General features: G+C 48.3%; 1 protein-coding gene across 11 annotated transcripts; it reads right to left on the bottom strand.

Annotated features, from left to right (window-relative positions):
- Positions 1–5442: 5442 nt before the first annotated feature.
- On the bottom strand, positions 5443–18781 carry NACA (nascent polypeptide associated complex subunit alpha). 11 transcript variants are annotated; one of them, XM_077954539.1, is made up of 9 exons: positions 13338–15517; positions 13062–13205; positions 9933–10094; positions 8210–8295; positions 7664–7741; positions 6533–6679; positions 6029–6157; positions 5753–5875; positions 5443–5560 (listed from the first exon to the last, which is right to left on the bottom strand). In XM_077954539.1, exons 1-9 carry the CDS (start codon positions 15244–15246, stop codon positions 5546–5548), a joined length of 2793 nt encoding a protein of 930 aa, XP_077810665.1. In that variant the 5' UTR covers positions 15247–15517; the 3' UTR covers positions 5443–5545. The 11 variants fall into 11 exon arrangements, with proteins under 11 accessions (XP_077810665.1, XP_028685461.1, XP_028685463.1 ...); XM_028829628.2 differs by lacking the exons at positions 9933–10094; positions 13062–13205; positions 13338–15517 and adding exons at positions 17935–18006; positions 18743–18781; XM_028829630.2 differs by lacking the exons at positions 9933–10094; positions 13062–13205; positions 13338–15517 and adding exons at positions 17935–18032; positions 18743–18781.
- Between the last annotated feature and the right edge of the window lie 3755 nt (positions 18782–22536).

A 22536-nucleotide genomic window follows, 5' to 3' on the forward strand; every position in this document is an offset into this window, starting at 1 on the left:
CTTTTTCTTGAAAAGGCTGTCTTCTCTTTTTTTTTTTTTTTTGAGACGGAGTCTCACTGTCACCCAGGCTGGAGTGCAGTGGCCGGATCTCAGCTCACTGCAAGCTCCGCCTCCCGGGTTTACGCCATTCTCCTGCCTCAGCCTCCCGAGTAGCTGGGACTACAGGCGCCCGCCACCTCGCTCGGCTAGTTTTTTTTTTTTTTGTATTTTTAGTAGAGACGGGGTTTCACCGTGTTAGCCAGGATGGTCTTGATCTCCTGACCTCGTGATCCGCCCATCTCAGCCTCCCAGAGTGCTGGGATTACAGGCTTGAGCCACCGCGCCCGGCCGAAAAGGCTGTCTTCTGTTTCTTTTTTTGTTATTTATTTATTTTTTGAGACAGGGTCTCACTCTGTCACCCAAGATGGAGTGCAGTGGTGCCATCCCGGCTCACTGAAACCTCCACCTCACAGATTCAAGCAATTCTTCCGCCTCAACCTATCAAGTAGCTGGGAGTACAGGTGCGCACCACCACACCTGGCTATTTTTGCGTTTTTAGTAGAGACAGGGTTTCATCATGTTGGCCAGGTTGGTCTCAAACTCCTGGCCTAAGGTGATCCACCTGCCTCGGCCTCCCAAAGTGCTGGGATTACAGAGGTGAGCCACTGCACCTGGACTTATTTATTTTATCTTTTTGAGATAGGGTTTCACTCTGTCACCCAGGCTGGAGTGCAGTGGCACGATTTCTGCTCACCGTAGCCTTGACCTCTGGGCTTGAGTGATCCTCCCACCCAGCCTCCCAAGCAGCTGGGACTACAGGCGGGTGCCATCACACCTGGCTAATTTATTTATTTATTTTTTGAAAAGGAATTTCGCTCTTGTTGCCCAGGCTGGAGTTCAATGGCTGATCTCAGCTAACTGCAGCCTCCGCCTCCCAGGTTCAAGTGATTCTCCTGCCTCAGCCTCCGGAGTAGCTGGGATTACAGGGGTGCGCCCCCACACCTGGTGAATCAAGGTCACAAATGCCTCCCCTTTTTTTTTTTTGAGACCGAGTCTCACTCTGTCACCCAGGCTGGAGTGCAGTGGCGCCATCTCGTCTCACTGCAAGCTCCGCCTCCCAGGTTCACGCCATTCTCCTGCCTCAGTCTCCAGAGTAGGCTGGGACTACAGGTGCCTACCACTGCCCCCGGCTAATTTTTTGTATTTTTAGTAGAGACAGGGTTTCACCGTGTTAGCCAGGATGCTCTCCATCTCCTGACCTTGTGGCCTCCCAAAGTGCTGGGATTATAGGTGTGAGCCACCGCGCCCGGCCATTTTTTTTTTTTTTTTGAGACGGAGTTTTGCTTTGTCGCCCAGGTGGGTGTGCAATGACATGATCTCAGCAAACCGCAGCCTCTGCCTCCCGGCTTCAAGCGATTCTCTTGCCTCAGCCTTCAGAGTAGCTGAGATCACAGGTGCCTGACACCAGACTCAGCTAATTTTTATGTTTTTAGTAGAGACGAGGATTCACCTCATCTCTACTAAAGAGCTTGGCCAGGCTGGTCTCAAGCTCCTGACCTCAAGTGATCTGCCCGCCTCAGCCTCCAAAAATGCTGCTATTACAGGCGTGAGCCACCGCGACAGCCCCAAGTGACTCTCATGGGCTGGAGACACAGGCTATTATGAATTGCTAACCACAGTCTCTTTGTCTCCCTTTTAAATAACAAAAGAGGAAATTTCTTCACTTCCTGACACAGCTCTCCATCATACAAGAGCAGTTAGCGACTTTTTTTTTTTTGTTTTTTGTTTTCTGTTTTTTGAGACGGAGTCTCGCTCTGTCGCCCAGGCTGGAGTGCAGTGGCGCGATCTCGGCTCACTGCAAGCTCCGCCTCCTGGGTTCACGCCATTCTCCTGCCTCAGCCTCCTAAGTAGCTGGGACTACAGGCGCCCGCCACCGCGCCCGGCTAATTTTTTGTATTTTTAGTAGAGACGGGGTTTCACCGTGGTCTCGATCTCCTGACCTTGTGATCCGCCCGCCTCGGCCTCCCAAAGTGCTGGGATTACAGGCGTGAGCCACCGCGCCCGGCCAGTTAGCGACTTTCATCCTTAATTGGTGTCCTTTGGGAGTTGCTGCTTTCTTACAGTCATTAAATGCATGTAGGCAGTGTCTGCTTCTCTAAGCCAGATTTATACCAAATGAAAAGGGAGAGAAAGATCTAATTTAATGAAGATTTCTTTTTCTTTTTTTTTGAGACGGAGTTTCACTCTTGTCACCCAGGCTGGAGTGTAATTGGTGGTCTCTGGTCATTGCAATCTCTGCCTCTTGGGTTCAAGCAATTCTCCAGCCTCAGCCTCTCAAGTAGTTGGGATTACAGGCGCCCATGCCCGGCTAATGTTTGTATTTTTAGTACAGACAAGGTTTCACCATGTTGGGCAGGCTGGTCTCGAACCCCTGACCTCAGGTGATCCACCCTCCTTGGCATCCCAAAGTACTGGGATTGTAGGTGTGAGCCACCATGCCTGGTCTTTTTTTTTTTTTTTTTTTTTGGAGACGGAGTCTCGCTCTGCCGCCCAGGCTGGAGTGCAGTGGCCGGATCTCAGCTCACTGCAGGCTCCGCCTCCCGGGTTCACGCAATTCTCCTGCCTCAGCCTCCCCAGTAGCTGGGACTACAGGCGCCCGCCACCTCGCCCGGCTAGTTTTTTGTATTTTTTAGTAGAGACGGGGTTTCACCGTGTCAGCCAGGATGGTCTCGATCTCCTGACCTCGTGATCCGCCCGCCTCGGCCTCCCAAAGTGCTGGGATTACAGGCTTGAGCCACCGCGCCCGGCCCTCTTTTTTTTCTTAAGGCACATTTTCGCTCTTGTTGCCCAGGCTGGAGTGCAATGGCGCGATGTCGGCTCATGGCAACCTCCGCCTCCCAGGTTCAAGCGATTCTCCTGCCACAGCCTCCCTGGTAGCTGGGATTAGAGGCATGTGCCACCACACCCAGCTAATGTTTTTTTTTTTTTGAGACGGAGTCTCGCTCTGTCACCCAGGCTGGAGTGCAGTGGCCTGATCTCGGCTCACTGCAAGCTCCGCCTCCCGGGTTCACGCCATTCTCCTGCCTCAGCCTCCCAAGTAGCTGGGACTATAGACTCACACCACCACGCCCAGCTAATTTTCTTTTGTATTTTTTTTTTTTTTTTTTTTTTTTTGAGACGGAGTCTCGCTCTGTCGCCCAGGCTGGAGTGCAGTGGCCGAATCTCACCTCACTGCAAGCTTCGCCTCCTGGGTTCCCGCCATTCTCCTACCTCAGCCTCCCAAGTAGCTGAGACTACAGGCGCCCGCCACCTTGCCCGGCTAATTTTTTGTATTTTTTTAGTGGAGACGGGGTTTCACCATATTAGCCAGGATGGTCTTGATCTCCTGACCTCGTGATCCGCCCGTCTCGGCCTCCCAAGGTGGTGGGATTACAGGTGTGAGCCACCACACCCGGCTGGCCTCATTTTTTAAGGAGACCAAAAGACTGAATTCTATAAAAATGCCTTAACTTCTTTAGTTCTAAAGCCCAGTTTTAGATGTTAGCCACATTTATTCCCATTTTAACATCTTCCTTCTAGGTGTATTTTCACATATTCATTTTAGGATTCTTGCCTCTACATTTACTTGTAACTTTCCCATTTCTAAATTGTAGCCCTCCCAGCACTTTGGGAGGCCGAGGCGGGCGGATCACAAGGTCAGGAGATCGAGACCACGGTGAAACCACGTCTCTACTAAAAATACAAAAAATTAGCCGGGCGCCGTTGTGGGCGCCTGTAGTCCCAGCTACTCAGGAGGCTGAGGCAGGAGAATGGCGTAAACCCAGGAGGCGGAGCTTGCAGTGAGCCGAGATCGCGCCACTGCACTCCAGCCTGGGCGACAGAGCGAGACTCCGTCTCAAAAAACAAAAAAAAAATAAAAAAAATAAATCGTAGCCCTTTGATTTCTTTCAAACCATTCTCTGACAACTCAAACTCAGTTTATTTTTCTTGGAATTCCTACATAGCTATCTGTAAACTAACTGTTATGTTTTAGTTAGCCTGGGACAGTCCTTGTTTTCATTTATTGTCCTAATATATAATTATGGCTATCTCAATCAGAAGCTACTTTGTAGATTAAAATGTCTGTAGAGAATTTGCTTAAGAGCAGAAAGTTTACAATATACTCAAAATCTTCCCCTTCAGGAGGCAGCCTTTTCATGTATCTCCTACCTCCTCTTCAACTCCCTACCAAGCTCTTATATGTCGAGGAGTTACAATGTAAACTCCTCAGAGGACACAGAAGCCCCAGTGTGCATTCAGAAAGATTGGAGTTCAGTGAAGGGGCTGATTACTAGATACAGAAGAATCAGGATCTGCTAACAGTTAACATCTGGGAAAGTGGAAATGAGAAACTATTTTTTTTTGAGACAGTGTCTCACTCTGTCACCCAGGCTAGAGTGCAGTGGTGATCTCAGTGATTACTCAGTGATTCTATTTTTTGTAGATGCAGGGTTTTGCCATGTTTCCCAGGCTGGTGTCAAATTCCTGGGCTAAAGTGATCCACCTGCCTTGACCTCCCAGTGTTGGGATTACAGGTGTGAGCCATCCTGCCTGGTCAGAAATGAGAAACTTTATAGTCAGGTTGTATTTCCTAGTTAGGAAGGTCCTAACAGCCTAGTAAAGTAACTTTTTTTTTTTTTGAGACATAGTCTCACTGTGTCGCCCAGGCTGGAGTGCAGTGGCGCAATCTCGATCTCGGCTCACTGCAAGCTCTGCCTGCCGGGTTGACGCCATTCTCCTGCCTCAGCCTCCCGAGTAGCTGGGACTACAGGTGCCTGCCACCACACCCAGCTTATTTTTTTGTATTTTTAGTGGAGACGGGGTTTCACTGTATTAGCCAGGATGGTCTCGATCTCCTGACCTCGTGATCCGCCCCTCCTTGGTCTCCCAAAGTGCTGGGATTACAGGTGTGAGCCACTGCGCCTGGCCAGTGACTTGTTAAAAGAGGTATAAAGTCTGAGATTTTAAGCGGGAAATCTGTGGCACTAAATCTTATCAAATGAGGGAGGCCTTAGGAGTAATTAACACATTTTTTTTTTTTTTTTTTTTTTTTTTGGAGACGGAGTCTTGCTCTGTGCCCCAGGCTGGAGTGCAGTGGCGCGATCTCGGCTCACTGCAAGCTCCGCCTCCCGGGTTCACGCCATTCTCCTGCCTCAGCCTCCCGAGTAGCTGGGACTACAGGCGCCCGCCACCTCGCCCGGCTAATTTTCTTGTATTTTTAGTAGAGACGGGGTTTCACCGTGTTAGCCAGGATGGTCTCGATCTCCTGACCTCGTGATCCGCCCGTCTCGGCCTCCCAAAGTGCTGGGATTACAGGCTTGAGCCACCGCGCCCGGCCGTAATTAACAAATTATTAGAACCTTTACAAGTTTTTTTGTTTGTTTTGGGGGGGGCGGGGAAGAGACCAGTCATTGACTGAGTTCATCCAACAAGAAGCCATAACTTTATTTATGATAGAAACAGTACAAATTTCAAACCAAGCTGTAGTTACTCCTTTGAGACACCAAAAAAAGTTGCTTTCAGATGGTTACATTGTTAATTCCTGTAAGAGAGAAAAGATAATTAGCGGTTCTTATAGGCAAATCAGGAGAACTCAGGTCACTAAAACCTACGGCAACTCAGAAGAGGCTCTGGAATGAGGTTCCCTAATTGGCTGATATTTAGCAGAGAAAATAAAGTCACTCGTAATTGGTCAGGGCAGAGGGAGTCAAGGAACAAAGGCTTGAACACTTACCATAATCGCATTTACAATATCATTACTGTTGTTCTTCAGGGCTCGGACTGCCTTTGCTCTCGACACATTTGCTTGTGACATGACCAATTCTATGTCTTTAACTTCTACACCTGTTTCATCGACCTAAGAGAGGAGAGGGAAAAAGCAGTAAATTAAAGGCAAAAACAATTTCAGCAGTTCTTTGGAGTCTCCTCAATCTAGTTTTTAATATAGCTCACCAACACGAACACATTGCTATATGGCGACAGTTAACATATGAAAGATTTCCTAGTATACCTCTTCCTCTTCACTCTCCTCTTGTACGGTTGGAGTCTGTGTGTTTTCTTGAATGTTTGAGACAGCTTCACCTTGAACTTTGAATTTCTCAGCAGCTGCTAGTTGTGCTTGCTGGGATAAATCTTCGATCTACAGGGTAGAGAATACAGATTCATGTGAGTAGATCAGCAGTCTTTGAAAAATAAATCATATAGTTTCACAACTCTCTGTAAACCCACTTCAGGTAACTTATTGTACGGCTTTAAACTGCTTGCCCTTACTCACAGTAGAAAGAGTAGTTTTTAGGTTTAGAGCAAGTGGTTCTCAACTAGGGGGTAGTTATGTGTCCCAGGAGATATATGGCAATGGAGTTTTTGGGTAATCAAAACTGGATGTAATGCTGCTAAGCATCCATAATGAACAGGATAGCCCTTCCATAACAGAGAACTACCAGAGGCAAAATGTCAGCAGTGCTGAGGTTGAGAAACCCTGGTCTAGAACAATGCCCAAGAAAAGTTTACTCACCTTGGCTTCCCCAAAAACTATGTAAGTATCTGAAGCAGGGCTCTTGTAGACATCTGGTTTTGTGATGACAAAGAGGATATTCTTAGATTTCCGGATAGTGACTCTAGTAACTCCTGTAACCTGTCGAAGACCCAGTTTGGACATAGCCTAAAGAAGAGAAAATAGTATAAGGTTTGCAACCTCTTTAGAAGCAGCCTAAAGAAGCAAGGAACATAATACAACATCCAAAGCAAAGCTTTTCCCCAGGCTGAGAAAAGTTCATACAAGAATAGAGAATGGGGCCGGGCGCGGTGGCTCAAGTCTGTAATTCCAGCACTTTGGGAGGCTGAGACGGGCAGATCACGAGGTCAGGAGATCGAGACCAGCCTGGCTAACACGGTGAAATCCCGTCTCTACTAAAAATGCAAAAAAAATTAGCCAGGTGAGGTGGCGGGCGCCTGTAATCCCAGCTACTTGGGAGGCTGAGGCAGAAGAATGGCGTGAACCCGGGAGGCAGAGCTTGCAGTGAGCTGAGATCCGGCCACTGCACTCCAGCCTGGGCGATAGAGTGAGACTCCGTTGCAAAAAAAAAAAAAAAAAGAGAATGGGTTTTCTGCCATAGTAACTTCTGCTACTTTATTTTTTAATTTTTGGAGACAGGTCTTGCTCTGTCGCCCAGGCTGGAGTGCAGGAGTGCAATCTCGGCTCATTGTAACCTCCGCCTCCCAGGTTCAAGCAACTGCCGTGCCTCAACCACCTTTGTAGCTGGGACTACAGGAGCGTACCACCATGCCCTGCTATTTTTTTTTTTGGTATTTTTAGCAGACGGGTTTTGCCATGTTGACCAGGCTGGTCTTGAACTCTTGACCTCAAGTGATCCACTCGCCCAGGCCTTCCAGAGTGCTGGGATTACAAGTGTGAGCCACCAATCCAGCTACTTCTGCTACTTTAAACAGGATTCTACCACTACTAAGAATTGGGTTCAGTGTATACTGCTTGGGTGATGGGTGCACTAAAATCTCAAAAATCAACACTAAAGTACTTACTCATGTAACCAAAATACCACCTGTTCCCCAAAAACCTATGGAAATAAAGAGTTCCACTCTGTATAAAGGTGCTTCATTAGATCCTGAAATCCTTTTCAAATCTTACCTTCCGTGCCTTCTTTTCACTCCGACTCTGTTTTGCTTTACTGACTGGTTCTTCATCAATTTCAGCTGCTGCCGCCAGCTAAGAAGATAAAACAGGTATTAGTTAACCAGAATCCAAGATCTGGATAGCACAATTTCCTTGTGGGTTCTCCTTTATGAAGGTTCACAGTTCCAAATACAAAAGTTGCCCTGATCGGCCGGGCGCGGTGGCTCACGCCTGTAATCCCAGCACTTTGGGAGGCCAAGGCGGGCGGATCACAAGGTCAGGAGATCAAGACCACGGTGAAACCCCGTCTCTACTAAAAAATACAAAAAATTAGCCGGGCGCGGTTGTGGGCGCCTGTAGTCCCAGCTACTCGGGAGGCTGAGGCAGGAGAATGGCGTGAACCCGGGAGGCGGAGCTTGCAGTGAGCCGAGATCGCGCCACTGCACTCCAGCCTGGGCGACAGAGCGAGACTCCGTCTCAAAAAAAAAAAAAAAAAAAAAAAAGTTGCCCTGATCAACCCTGCTTCCTTGACCCAATACCAGTTAGTAAGAGAATACCCACCTGGGCTTGTTGTGTGGTTGCCTGGGTGGAATCCTGTTCTTCAAGCTCTGGTACTGATTCATCACTATCAGATTCTGTTCCAGACCCTAAAATGAGAAACAACTTTTACTGCTTTATAGTAGAAATTATAAGAGAAGGTACTTCACTACATCCTGCCTGGACTACAGGTCAATGCTTCATGCAAGACCTAAGAATGTTAAATGTAAACCAACTGGCTTGTGTGAGGCCAGCTTGATAGCCCCTAACTTAGTCACTAACTAGTGGGTACACATCTAGTAAAGACCCAGCCCTAACCCCAGAAATGAAAAGTAATCACTAGAAATAGCTGAGCAGTTTAACATACTGTAACTGCTTTCTTTCCCTCAAGGTCTTTGTTTCTTGGCACAGGCAAATAATGACCCCTATGACTGACTCTAAATTTTACCCAACAGTCCAATTATCCCTGTAAAATTCTGTCAGAAGGTGCCCCCAGATACACTTAAGTGAAAAAAACAAAATCACACCATGGAGGCACAATAGGTAGGTTGGATTTCCCCTCAACTTTTTTTTTTTTTTTTTTTTTTTGAGACGGAGTCTCACTCTGTCACCCAGGCTGGAGTGCAGTGGCGCCATCTTGGCTCACTGCAAGCTCTGCCTCCCGGGCTCACGCCATTCTCCTGCCTCAGCCTCCCCAGTAGCTGGGACTACAGGCGCCCATCATCACGCCCGGCTAATTTTTTGTATTTTTTTTTTAGTAGAGACGGGGTTTTACCATGTTAGCCAGAATGGTCTTGATCTCATGACCTTGTGATCCGCCCGCCTCGGCCTCCCAGAGTGCTGGGATTACAGGTGTGAGCCACCAAGCCCGGCCTTTTTTTGTATTTTTGGTAGAGACAGGGTTTCACTGTGTTAGCCAGGATGGTCTCCATCTCCTGACCTCGTGATCCGCCCGCCTTGGCCTTCCAAAGTGCTGGGATTACAGGCCTGAGCCACCGCGCCCGGCCATTCCCTCAACTTTTAAACGGGGTTGCAGCAAGTCAAAAGCAGTCACATGCACATATTCAGCCTCATTTTCAAACCATTCACCCCAGCAATGTGATCTAATCAATATAGTTAGAAGATTCTCAATGATGTTGACCTGTATCTCTTAATTTTTCCAAACATAATTCACATAAATTTATTTCAATTCAAAGGCCAAGCATCAGTAAAGACTACTGAGGAAAAAAAGCATATACCTGCACCATTTTCAGGCTAGGAAAAACAGGTTTCTACATTTTTATGAGAAGGAAGTCCCTGGGCACCTGGTCATTACTAAGTCTAAGAATTGAAAAAGAAATACAAATAGTTCAATTCTCCAATGTTTTAGCAAATCTCAGGCCCAGGGACAAGGTTAGTTAGTGATGTGGTAGGGATTAGAGCAAATTAAAAGGTCTGGCAGGTCTTGGTTTTCAATGTCAGATCAATTAGGTAAAATAGATGGCATGGTAGGCTCAGGGTAGTCCGGGCCACATTGTACTAAATGATACACAATACACTATATATCTATCTGAAGTGATGAAAACCAAGATTTTGTTTCATATTCCTAGAGCTTTTGCATTTAAAATGATCATTCTATGTTCTATGTCCAAACCCAAGCAGATTCACTGGAGAAAGCGGCGCATCACAGGGTTAGTATTGGTGGGTAGCCCCCAAGAGGGGTGTGGGCAACAGACACACCATGCACACGGCAAACCAAGGCAAATACCCTTGTTGTTCTTCATAACAGGCTGCTTGGCAGAGGGGGTTGGGACAGGGATTCCAGCAGCTTTGGGGGTGGGCATGTTGACGAGGACTGACTGGAAAGGCACTCCCCCAGAGATTGGTTCCGGGGGTATCAGAGGCGGCAGCTCATCCTCATCAGCAGGGGCTAGGGGTTTAGAGGGTGATTCCAACACCAGCCCAGGAGAGGACAGCAAAAATTGCTGTTTAGGAGGCAGAGTGGGAACTGGGGAGGGAGCAAGAGGCAGAGAGACTGGTGGGGTGGGTGGTGGAGAGACAGATGCTGATTCAGGTTTAGGAAGGACCTTCTCAGAGGCAGCTGCTGTTAGAGGGGTGGATGCCTTAGACTCAGGAGGAGCCAAGGGGCCCTTTGGGGAATGAGAAGCATCTTTGCCTTTTGATGTCTTTGAAGAGCATTTCTGAGCAGGGAGTAGAGGGGCTGGAGCCACTGTGGAAAGGGGTCCTTTAGAACCATTGTTAGCTGAGGGATCTGGACACATAGGAGGTGAAGTGGCAGAACTCTTTTTGGTCTGTGGACCTTTCCGAGTGGGAGCTGTGATGACTGGCGTACTTTCTGGAGCTGGGGCAACAAGTACTTCTTTGAGAGCTGTGGGGCCTTTCTTTGCTGGAAGCCCTTTAGATGCTTGAGGAACAGTGGCCCCCATTTTACATGTGACAGAAACTGGGGAGGCAGGGAAGTCTTTGAGGGAGGAAGGAGTCACAGGTGGGGAAGTGGGGGTCCCTTTGGGGGCTGGAGTTGCTGGGCCCTTTTTGGGGGATGGAGGAGTCACAGCTGGAGGAGTAGGGGCCTCTTTGGGAGATGGGGCCCCTTTGTAAGAGGAAGGAGTCACTGCTGGGGGACTGGAGGCCTCTTTGGAGGATGGGGTAGCCGGGGCTTCTTTGGGGGCTGGAATTGCTGGGCTCTTTTTGGGGGAGGGAAGAGTCATAGCTGGGGGAATGAGGGCCTCTTTGGGGGCTAGAGTTGCTGGGGTATTTTTAGAGAGAGGAGTCGCTATTTGGGCAATGGGGTCCCTTCTGGAGGATGGGGTAGCTGGGACCTCTTTGGGGGAAGAAGGAATCACAGCTGGCAGAATGGGGGCCCCCATGGGGGCTGGAGTTGCCGGGGCCTTTTTGGGAGAGGAAGAAGTGGGAGCTTGTTTGGGGACTGAGGGCTCCTTGGGGGAAGGAGGAGTCACTGCTGGGAGGGTGGGATCCCCTTTGGAGGATGGGGTAGCTGGGCCTCCTTTGGGGGCTGAAGTTGCTGGGGCCTTTTTGAGGGAGACAGGAGTCACTGCTAGGGGAGTGGTATCGCCTTTGGATGGGGTGGCTGGGCCTTCTCTGGTGACTGGAGTTGCTGGAGCCTTTTTGGGGGAGAAAGGAATCACTGCTGGGGAAGTGGGGTCCCCTTTGGGAGATGGGATAGCTGGTCCTCTTTTAGGGGAGGGAGGAGTCACAGCTGGACCTCCTTTGTGGGAGGGAGTTGCAGCTGGGGGAGTGGGGTCCTCTTTGGAGGATGGGGTAGTTGGGCTTCCTTTAGAGGAGGGAGTTGTAGTTGGGAGAGTGGGGGTCCCTTTGGGGGAGGGAGGAGTTGCAGCTGGGGGAGTGGGGGCCCCTTTGGGGGGTGAGGTAGCTGGATCTCCTTTTGGAGAGGGAGAAGTTACAACTGAAGGACTGGGGGCCTCTTTGTGGGGTGGGGCAGCTAGATTTCCTTTTGGGGAGGGAGGAGTTGCTGCTGGGGGAGTGGGGGCACCTCTGGGGGATGGGGTAGCTGAACCTCCTTTTGGGGAGGGAGGAGTCACAGCTGGGGGAGTGGGAGCCCCTTTGTGGGGTGGGATAGCTGGGCCTCCTTTTGGGGAGGGAGGAGTTGCAGCTGGGGGTGTGGGGGCCCCTTTGGAGGATGGGGTAGCTGGACCTCCTTTTGGGGAAGGAGTTGCAGCTAGGGGTGTGGGGGCCCCTTTTGGGGAAGGTGGAGTTGCAGCTGGGGGAGTGGGGGCCCGTTTGGGGGATGGGGTAGCTGGGCCTCCTTTTGGGGATGGGGTAGCTGGGCCTCCTTTTGGGGATGAGGTAGCTGGGCCTCCTTTTGGGGAGGAAGGGTTTGCAGCTGGGGGAGTGGGGGCCCCTTTGGGGGATGGGGTAGTTGCTGGACCTCCTTTGGGGGAGGGAGGAGTTGCAGCAGGGGGTGTGGGGGCCCCTTTGGGGGATGGGGTAGCTGGGCCTCCTCTGGGGGAGGGAGGAGTTGCAGCTGGGGGTTTGGGGGTCCCTTTGGGGGATGGGGTAGCTGGGCCTCCTTTGCGGGGAGGAGGAGTTGCAGCTAGGGGTGTGGGGGCCCCTTTGGGGGATGGGGTAGCTAGGCCTCCTCTGGGGGAGGGAGGAGTTGCAGCTGGGGGTGTGGGGGTCCCTTTGGGGGATGGCGTAGCTGGGACCTTTTTGAGGGAGGAAGAAGTCCTGGATAGAGCGGGAGGAGCGGAAGCCTGTTTGGGTGCTGGGGTAGCTGGACCCTCTTTGGGGAAGGGCGGATTCACAACTGAAGGAGTGGAGGTCTCTTTGGGGGTTAGTGTTACTCTTTTGGGAGACAGAGGAGTCACAGCTGAGGGAGCAGGGGCCCCTTTGGGGGATGGAGGAGTGGGAGAATGCTTCGTGGCGGGTGAGTCTTTAGAGTCTTGGAAAGAAAGAATATTCTCTGGAAGAAACGAAGCTTCAACTGGAGAAACAGGGGACGAGAGATTTCCAACAGGAGTATCAGGGCCAGCAGAACCCTTCTTGGTTGGAGGTCTTTTAGTCTGAGACACACTAACCCCTAAAGGAGATGGGGAGTCAGCTAGGTAAGTCAGAGATCCTTTGGAAGATGCAGTAGCAGAAGCACCAGAGTCCTCAGTTGGGTACTCTTTGGGAGAGGAAGCAACAGGTGCCAATGCTGAAGTATGAGAAATACCATCAACCTTTTTTGTACCTGGAGGAGTCCCAGCTGCGGGAAGAGAGGGTGAGGGCACAGACTTTGGGATTTCAGGGGCCAGCACTAAGGTAGCCAGAGGAGCAGAGGTATTCTGGGGGGATGGAGCCACAGGGCAATCTGAAGCTGTAGGAACCAAGGATAAAGTAGTAAAAGTGGAAGTACCTTCCTTAACTGGGTGGTTTTCAGGAGCTAAAGAGACAGTTCCTTCTAGAAAAGGGCTGGCTGTAGCTGTATAAGTTGAGGTACCTTTGGCAGTTGTGGGAGCCACCCCAGCAGGGTCAGCACTTTGCAAAGGAAATGCAGTCACTGTTGGGGTAACGAGAGAACTTTTGAGAAGCAGACCAGCAGAGTCTGGGTCTGCATAAGAATCTGTCTTGATTACAGAGGCCGAGGAGGAGTTAACACCCAGCGGGGAGGTCACAGTGCTGGTTGGCTTACCTATAGGGAGAGGGCCTTCAAGGCTTTTCTTTGCTACGGTGGTTTCAGGAGAAAGAGATATCTCTGGAGAAGAGGATGTACTTTGGAAAGAAGGGGAATTTTTACGAACTGTCTGGGCTAATGGTAACACAGTAGGGTCTTTCTTGGTGGTGAGTTCTGCTTGGGCTGGAGAGAAAGCAGCTCCGTCAGGAGAGGCAGGTGCAGTTTGGAGGTCTTTTTGTGTTGGAAATTTAACCAATACTGAACTGGGGAGATTTTTGAGGTCTTCAGGGTCTGGCAGAGGAGGAGAGACTGGTGTCCTCAGAGTGGTTGCTACTTGAGTAGAAGGCTCTTTGGGAGCCACAGGTGCCATAACCAAGGCAGCAGGGGAAGTTGGTTCTATATTACTTATGGGACCTGATGAAATTGGAGGAGAAACACAAGTAGCTACCTCAAAGGTAGTAGCTGCTGCATCAATTGTACAGGGGTTAGTCACCACAAGTGGGGTGGTTCCAACAGAAGAAACAGGCATTTGGGCCACTAAAGGATAATGATGAGTGGCATTAGGAGAGCTTTTGAGAATGAGAGAGGTCGTAGGAGATAATGAAGAGGAGGTAGCTACATTTAAGGAGCCAGAAGGGCTGTAGGTTATGCTAGTGATGGTAGAGGGACCTTTGTCAACAGATGGAGCCACCACTGGAAAGGCAGCCACAGTAGCAGGAACTACCTCATTTCTGGAAGGAAGGGGAGGAATTACAGATCTCTGAGAAGGATAAGAGTCCCCAGTGGAAGAATGATCTATAGAAATGGTCTTCACTGTAGGGTCTGTCAAAGCACTGGGACTTGTTTGACCTAAAGGTTGGACAGAACCAAAAGAACTTTGATACAAAGGTGCAAGATGAGAGCCCAGATAAATGGGAAAATCTGGGGGAGTGTTGGGACCCACAGTCTTTTGAGAAGAGGTCACCACAGGAAGAGACTGAGTTGAAAGAGGTAAGGCAGCAGATGGACTAACAGGCCCCTTTAGGCTGAGGCTTCCTGGGTTTTGCGGAGAAGTTAGAGCTGAGGAAATGGTGGTATCTTTGACTTGAAGGGAAGTGATAGCTAGGGTAGTTGTGGGTGTTGTCTGAGGAAGGGAGGCCATTCCAGATTGAACAGAGGCCACGGGAGTCACACAGTGGTAAGGAACGGTACTGACTATACATGAAGGACTGGGGGTGCCTTTTGGATTAGGGACTACCTCAGAGGGAACTTTAATAAGATTAGTCTTTGGTTCTGAGGGAGCAATGGGAGCTGACAGTGATATCACTGACCCTGACTCAGCTACAGCCACTGAAGGAGGTGAAGAAGGAAGGTTAGGTGGAAAAGCAGAACTCTTCTGAACTGAGTGGGGAGCCAGGGCAACCAGAGCTAAGGGAGCTGAAGAGGAAGGCGTCCCTTTCAGAGTTGGAGCTATCATGGGAGAGGCCAGAGCTAAGGCAGCTGGGGAGATGGGAGGCCCTATTAGGTTTGGTAGGAAAGTTGGGGCTTCAGGGGCAGTTCCCAAAGGTAGGGCTGTTCCAGAGGATGACTGGGTAAAAGGAACTTCAAAAGGGGTCGAGGCAATAGTAGAGGGGGAAGGGAATGGGGCAGCCTGGTTAGCAGTTGACAGAGGGCACTGTTGTGGGGCAGGAGAGCAAGGAGGGGGGAGGGTTTGTCCAGGCTGGCCTAAGGCAGCAGTGACACTCAAGGCTGAAGACATAGGTAGCACAGCTGGAGAAAGGCAAAAGGAGATAAAGAAAGGGGGGGGGGAGGAGAAAAAAGGTGAGTTATGCAGCCCAACTTGGTACAACATGCCTCCTAGGACACACTCGAGTTTAAAATCTGACAGTCTAAGTGACCACGCAGGATTAGATAAAGGTGACACGCAACAACAACCTTCCCCAAACATTTTTCAGCAGTCAAGTGAGAAGACATTCCTCTCCTAATTTCTCACACTTCCCCAAGTTCTATCAAAGTAAACCAACTATTTTAGGGTGAGGAGAACAGTCTAAGAGTAGCCTATCTCTAAATGGGGAGCACAGACACTTGGGAGGTTGGGAACAACATGCTTTCTACCCTTTCCCAGTTGTGCTCTCCCCTTACTTCTTAAAATGGACTGTATTCCCAAGTCTTTCTCACAGCCAACAGAATTACCACAAAGAACAGCTAGCTATGCTACTCTGTCCACCCAAATATCATGAACTAACGGAAAAAATACCAAAAACTGGAACAAAGAAGATAGTGAGCAGTGATGATGATGGGGAATCTGAAGTAAGAAAAAACAGGCTTTTATACTTTCAGGCTTCCACTAGGCTAGGAAAAATCTGAATACAAAAATACAAAAATTAGCTGAGCGTCGTGGCACGCACCTGTAATACCAGCTACTCAGGAGGCTGAGGCAGGAGAATTGTTTGAACCCAGGAGGCGGAGGTTGCAGTGAGCCAAGATTGCACCACTGCACTCCAGCCTAGGCAATGGGGAGAAACTCCGTCTCAAAAAAAAAAAAAAAAAGAAAAGAAAAAAGAAAAAAGAAAAAAAAAAAAAAGAAGTGAATTGGAGTGGCGAGAATACACTTGATCCCCACTCCTTAACTTGGAATTTAAGTATTTCATTATGTCAAAATACACCAATATTTGGCATGACAGTAAGACAGTATTTCTGGCATTCAGGAGGTAACACAGAATTGGATCAACAAATGCTCAATGCTTAGAAGGCAATGTTAAACGGGGGGAAAAAAAAGTCCGTGGTACCAAAATTCAAATTCAAAATTCACTGAACCAGTAATTTTGAAGTTCTTATGGCATGCTACCATGGAAAAGACAAGGTGGCTCAACCAGTTTTTCCTGTAGAGTGGGTAGGCCAAAGTCTAACGATTACAGGAAAACACTACCAAACATAATGAATCACAAAAACATGGAATATATTTTCTTCTGACTCTACCTCAAATGGAATAAGGCCCCAAATACTTGCTTTGATACCATAACCAATTCCTTGAGCTTCCTACTTCATTCTAATAGACTGTCATTACAGACAAAATCCTGCGTATTTATCATTGGTACTTCCTTAATATAAGCCTACTATACAACTCAAACTATTCAGGAATACATTTAATAGCATTAAGGACTGTTTCAGAAGTAAATGCATTAGTTTTGAAGCTTGAATCAGATTTTTCTAAATTCATCTGAATTTCTTTTTTTTTTTTTTTTTTTTTTGAGACTGAGTCTGGCTCTGTCGCCCAGGCTGGAGTGCAGTGGGGGGATCTCAGCTCACTGCAAGTTCCGCCTCCTGGGTTTACGCCATTCTCCTGCCTCAGCCTCCCGAGTAGCTGGGAACACAGGCGCCCGCCACCTCGCCCGGCTAGTTTTTTGTATTTTTTAGTAGAGACAGGGTTTCACCGTGTTAGCCAGGATGGTCTCGATCTCCTGACCTTGTGATCCGCCCGTCTCAGCCTCCCAAAGTGCTGGGATTACAGGCTTGAGCCACCGCGCCCGGCATTCATCTGAATTTCAAGTCTTCATATTTGTAAAATTAAGTTGTTCAATGACACAATCTCTAAAATCTCGTTTTGTACTGAAATCACAGAATCTTTAGAGAAGAGTACTTTACTTTTTCCCTTCCTTAAGCCCCTTGTACTTCAAGAATTTCATATTGTTTATACTCCAGCTCAGAACTCCCCATTCTTCCTAGCAGCTGTATTAATCCCTTCAGCTGCTAAAATCAAACAGGTGGGAAGCTTAATGCTTTCAACCATAAGCAACTCTACTGTAACTCCAAAAAGGGAAAGGACTTGCCCTTAAATAACAAATGAAATAAAAAAAAATCATAAAAAGGTGAGAATGAAGATTACAGCCTGAAGAGTCCCTTCATTTAGCGCTGCACAACTGACTCAGAAAGGCTATCATTTTAAGAACTTTTCACTACCTCCTCCTAAGTTTTTTACAGAGATATGTTTTAACCAGAATTTAAAAATTAGCCTTCACAGTCACTACTTTCAACGTTGAGGATAAAAGAAGGATTTATTTCAATCCTGGGTTTCACACAATGATGCAGGAACTATTCCAGCACACTAGAAATATCTCAGCACCACCAATCCATAAACAAGTTATACGACCTAGGAGGACTCTGGGGCCCAGCAAGACACACTTACCACCAGCACACATCTCATCCAGACATGTGATAAAGGCACAATGCCAAGCTCTGCCAACTAAAACCTTGATGTAACTTGCTGGCTGGAGCTTCACAAATGCTCCGGGCTCCTTGGCCTGTGTCATCTAGTTCCAATAGGTAAGAATCACCGAGCCCCTTCCCTGCTCAGTTTTCCTATGTGAGGTGGGGGTTTCACAGGAGAGCTTCTTTAGAGGCAACAGGCATAACAGAAAGCAAGCTAGGGAACTTTTAACGTCCACGAATCTTAAAAACATTACTTTTACTCCAAATTCCTATAGAAGTAACTCCAGGATAGTAATTTTACGGTCTATCCTCCTCGGTAAAGCTGCAACTCCATCCTCTTACACAGTGTACTTCCTCTTGGTCATTTTGCCACCAAATGGCCTTAGGGTCAATTTTAATTAATGGCAAGGGGGGTAGGGGAACCTACCTGTCTCAGCCTGGGGCTGCGGCAACTCCTGCTCTGTAGCAGGGACGGTTTCTGTGGCTTCTCCGGGCATTTCTGAAGGAAGGGAATATAAAGGAGGCCTGAATGATTGGGATACATTCACTTGCCCAACCCAGAGACAAGTATTCTTAAAAACTCCGTGGAGGGCCGTTAGAAAAAAACCGTGAGGGTGTTCGGGGACAGCCTTCCCCAAAGCACCTGGGAATAAGAGGTAAATATGTGACCCTTACGCCTCTATCAAGGCCAGCAATTCCCAGTTGCATTCTCAACCCGAGGGAGAGGATCCAGGGCTGGCTCCCGATCATAGGCGACTTCAGACGCTACCGTGAACCCTCTCCACTCCTAATACTCACACTGGCTAGGCAGGGGCCTCCTGGACTACGTTTGTCGACTTTGGGGACCCAGGAGGGGAAAGACGGTGCTGTAAGTTCAACACTTGCTTGTCACAATGAGAACGGTGTTGGAGGTTCTAAGGCTGTGACCCCTGACCCTTTTCTGGATCCCTCAAAGCAGTTCCCAAAACAAGACGCACTTCTCTTCTGCCCTCAACACTGCAACTGCTTCCATCTCTGCAGGCTCGGATTCCGGGCCCGGCCCGCAGCCCTTCTATTCTGCTTTTGCCAGGACACCAACCGCAGACCCCATTTTGTCAGGAAGCCCAGGGGCGAGTAGGAACCCTGTGGCCCCGTAAAGCCTCCAACTCTCCTTAACTCTCAGTCCCCGGGGCAGCTTAGCCCGAAAGAAAGGCGGATGGCTGCGGATAGAGAGTAGCGGCACAGAAAGTACTTACTGTTCAGGGAACGCAGAACCAAGATGGCGGCAGAAAGAGAGCGAGCGAGAGCGTGACCCACGCCTGTTGCAGAAGGAAGCCTGGAGCAGAAGGGGTGGGACTAGGATCCGATTCCGGGTCAAGAGCTGCCGGCAGCCACTTCCTTTGACGAGTGGCCGTTAGGCCGTTCCCACGGTGGGGGTGGTGACAAGGACTAAATAAGGGTAAGAATTCAGAACAGGACTCGCAGGCCTAGCAGGAGCTCTCTGCGCGGAGCCACGCAGTCCTCAGAACGAAGCAGACTCCGCCCTCCAGTCCGCAAAGTGGCGACTGCGGTATTAAGGCGACCTAGCGATTTCTCAAATAGCTCGGGAAGATAAGACATTAAATAGCGAATGCTACAGAGACTGTATTCACAGCGTTGGAGGGTGGAAGTGACCTAGGCTAACCAATTATTTTTGGAACACATGATGTGAAAATTAACATTTAAAAGCTGCTGGACGCTCCCCTACCAAAAAAACAAAACAAAACCCATTTTAAAACTTGACAGATGTGATGGGTCACATATAACTTCAGATTATAAATTTAATTCGATTTATTTTTCTTGTTCTGTTCAATGACTAGAGAGACTCAAACGATGTCACCATATGACAGCAACTCATGAGTGTTAAACTCTCCGTAAAACAATGTTAGCTGTACCCCACCTCAAAAAAAAAAAAAAAAAACCAAAAAAAAAAAACACTGCTTGTAACCAAATTCTGTAATTATGCTCCAACCTTGTATAGATAACGTAATCCAGCTAAAAACTTCTCTGTCTGCCTAAGTAAATGAAATCTTAACTTCCCTACTTCTGAAGGCTGACCTCCATTCTTTAGAGTTGGTTTTTTGGTTGGTCTACCCTCACACTGCCCTTGAATAAATTCTTTAAACAGATTCTGGCCCTTTTGATTGTTTTAGGTTCACGACGGTTTAGGCTAATGTTGAAATTATAAAGCTGCAGATTCTCCTTTCCAGAAAAAAAGAACATAGGCACGTATACAATTCCTTTGCTTGCTATTTTGGGCACTTCTTGGATTTTTTTTTTTTTTTTGAGAGAGTCGCTCTGTCAGCCAGGCTGGAGTGCAGTGGCATGATCTCAGTTCACTGCAATCTCCATCTCTTGGGCTCAAGTAATTGTCCCGCCTCAGCCGCCTGAGTAGCTGGGATTACAGGTGTTTGCCACCATGCCCAGCTAATTTTTGTATTTTTTTTTTTTTTTTTTTTTGAGACGGAGTCTCGCTCTGTCACCCAGGCTGGAGTGCAGTGGCCGGATCTCAGCTCACTGCAAGCTCCGCCTCCCGGGTTCACGCCATTCTCCTGCCTCAGCCTCCCGAGTAGCTGGGACTACAGGCGTCCGCCACCTCGCCCGGCTAGTTTTTTGTATTTTTTAGTAGAGACGGGGTTTCACCATGTTAACCAGGATGGTCTCGATCTCCTGACCTCGTGATCCGCCCGCCTCGGCCTCCCAAAGTGCTGGGATTACAGGCTTGAGCCACCGCGCCCGGCCTAATTTTTGTATTTTTAGTAGTGACAGGGTTTCACCATGTCGGCCAGGCTGGTCTTGAACTCCTGACCTCAGGTAATCCGCCTGCCTCAGCCTCCCAAAGTGCTGGGATTATAGGCGTGAGCCACTGTGCCTGACCTGTTTTGTGTTTGAGACAGTCTCGCTCTTATTGCCCAGGCTGGGGTGCAAAGGCGGGATCTCTGCTCACTGCAACCTCTCCATCCCGGGTTCAAGCGATTCTCAGCCTCCTGGGTACCTGGGATTACAGGCATGCGCCACCATGCCAGGGTAATTTTTTTTGTATTTTTAGTAGAGACGGGGTTTCTCCATGTTGGCCAGGCTGGTCTGCTCCTGACTTCAGGTGATCCGCCTGCTTCGGCCTCCCAAAGTGCTTGGATTACACGCGTGAGCTACCGCCCCCAGCACTTCTTGGATATTTTAAACTTATTCATTCTAGGTGTCTGGGACCCCACCTTAAACCATGCTATGTACAACTGTATTTTTGAAAAGTAGAATGTAAAATCAGTGTTGTGTTAATGAAAAGGCTCCCATTTCTTTCCATAGCCCTACAAAAGAACTCAACAAATATGTGCTGTACCTGAATTAGCTAAACCAGTCAACGCTATTTTATTTTTTTTTTTGAGGCAGAGTCTCGCTCTGTCACCCAGGCTGGAGTGCAGTGGTGTGATCTCGGTTTACTGCAATCTCCGCCTCCCGGGTTCAAGCGATTCTCTTGTCTCAACCTCGGAGTAGCTGGGATTATAGGTACGCGCCACACCGCCCGGACTCCTGACCTTAAGTTATCCGCCTGCCTCAGCCTCCCAAAGTGCTGGGATTACAGGTGTGAGCCACTGTGCCTGGCCTGATTTAATAGCTTTAAGACGACTGTGGCCGCCTTTTTTTTTTTTTTTTTGAGATGGGGTCTCGCTCTGTCACCCAGTCTGGAGTGCAGTGGCGTGATCTCAGCTTACTGCAACCTCCACCTCCCGGGTTCTGGCAATTCTGCCACAAAAATTCTCCTGTTTCACCGTGTTGCCCCGGCTGGTCTCTAACTCCTGAGCTCAGGCGATCCACCCGCCTTGGCCTCCCATAGTGCTAGGATTACAGGCGTGAGCCACGGCACCTGGTGTGGCCGCCTTTTAAGGGAAGCAGTGAAAATTTAAAATGCTTTGAAAGCTACTTTAACATTTCTGAAATCCTTAGTGTAGTGAAATGAGGATTAGGATTGGTGAATTAGAATAAAGTGAGATAGTAGGGTTTACCAGGAATGGGAAATTCTGAAATCCTCCTCAAATAGGAGAGGCAATATTGTGGAGTCATTACAGACAGACTCTGAAATAAGACTCCTTTGTTTGAATCTATTAGGTCAGTTTAGGCAATTAAACTATATGTATATTCATCTCAGTTTCCTGATCTGTAAAATGGGAAAAATCGTAGCTACTTGATAGGATTATTAGGAAGATTAAATTAGTCTATGTATACACACACACTCTCACACTCTAATTGGAAGGAAAAAGAAGCAGTCTTATCGCATAAAATTATCACATGTAATCTTTATATAAAACTTAAAAAGTTTGTTACTATTAAATTGTAGATATAATCAGTTTCTACCTAATAAATACATGATCTGGAAGATTTTCAATGCAGTCCTTTAGTCCATTTACCTTCAGAAGGACCAGAAATAACCAATCTCCTTAGACAAAACTACATATTGACAATTTTTCTTTCTTCCCCAGCAAGCCCACTTACTTTTTCCTCTCTCTGTGGTAATGAATAGCCAAGAAAGAATGTATTTTTTTCTTTTCCTTTTTTTGAGGTAGGGTCTGGCTCTGTTGCTCAGGCTGGAGTACAGTGGGGTGATTATGGCTCACTGCAGCCTCCGCCTCCTGGGCTTAAACGATTCTCCCACCTCAGTCTCCCGAGTAGCTGGGACTATAGGCGCACACCACCACGCCCGGTTAATTTTTGTATTTTTTGTAGAGACAGGGTTTTGCCATGTTGTCCAGGCTGGTCTTGAACTCCTGGCCTCAAGTGATCTGCTCACTCGGCCTCCTAAAGTGCTGGGATTACAGGTGTGAGCCACCATGCCCAGCTAGTGTTTGTCAAGTTGGCAATTTTGAAGATAGAAGCCGTTTCTGTGACTCTTTTGTTTCTACAGTTCTAATATGTTACTGAATTGGCAAATCAAGAAAAGGGGAAGTCAATAGTCTTTGGGTATATTTTTGCTGTCTTTAAGAACTAAACATTGGCTGGGTGCCATGACTCACACCTG

The sequence above is a fragment of the Macaca mulatta genome, chromosome 11 (genome assembly GCF_049350105.2).
Source record: "Macaca mulatta isolate MMU2019108-1 chromosome 11, T2T-MMU8v2.0, whole genome shotgun sequence".
NCBI classification, from domain to species: domain Eukaryota; kingdom Metazoa; phylum Chordata; class Mammalia; order Primates; family Cercopithecidae; genus Macaca; species Macaca mulatta.

What these genes read in the sequence shown, in the direction of transcription:
- NACA (XM_077954536.1), bottom strand. Translation starts at nt 15,246, where the DNA reads ATGTTTGGGGAAGGTTGTTGTTGCGTGTCACCTTTATCTAATCCTGCG. An exon ending in GTGAAAAGAAGGCACGGAAG is followed by an intron (nt 6,680 to 7,663) that starts GTAAGATTTGAA and finishes TCTCTTCTTTAG; the next exon opens with GCTATGTCCAAACTGGGTCT. An exon ending in TAGTTTTTGGGGAAGCCAAG is followed by an intron (nt 6,158 to 6,532) that starts GTGAGTAAACTT and finishes TCTACCCTGTAG; the next exon opens with ATCGAAGATTTATCCCAGCA.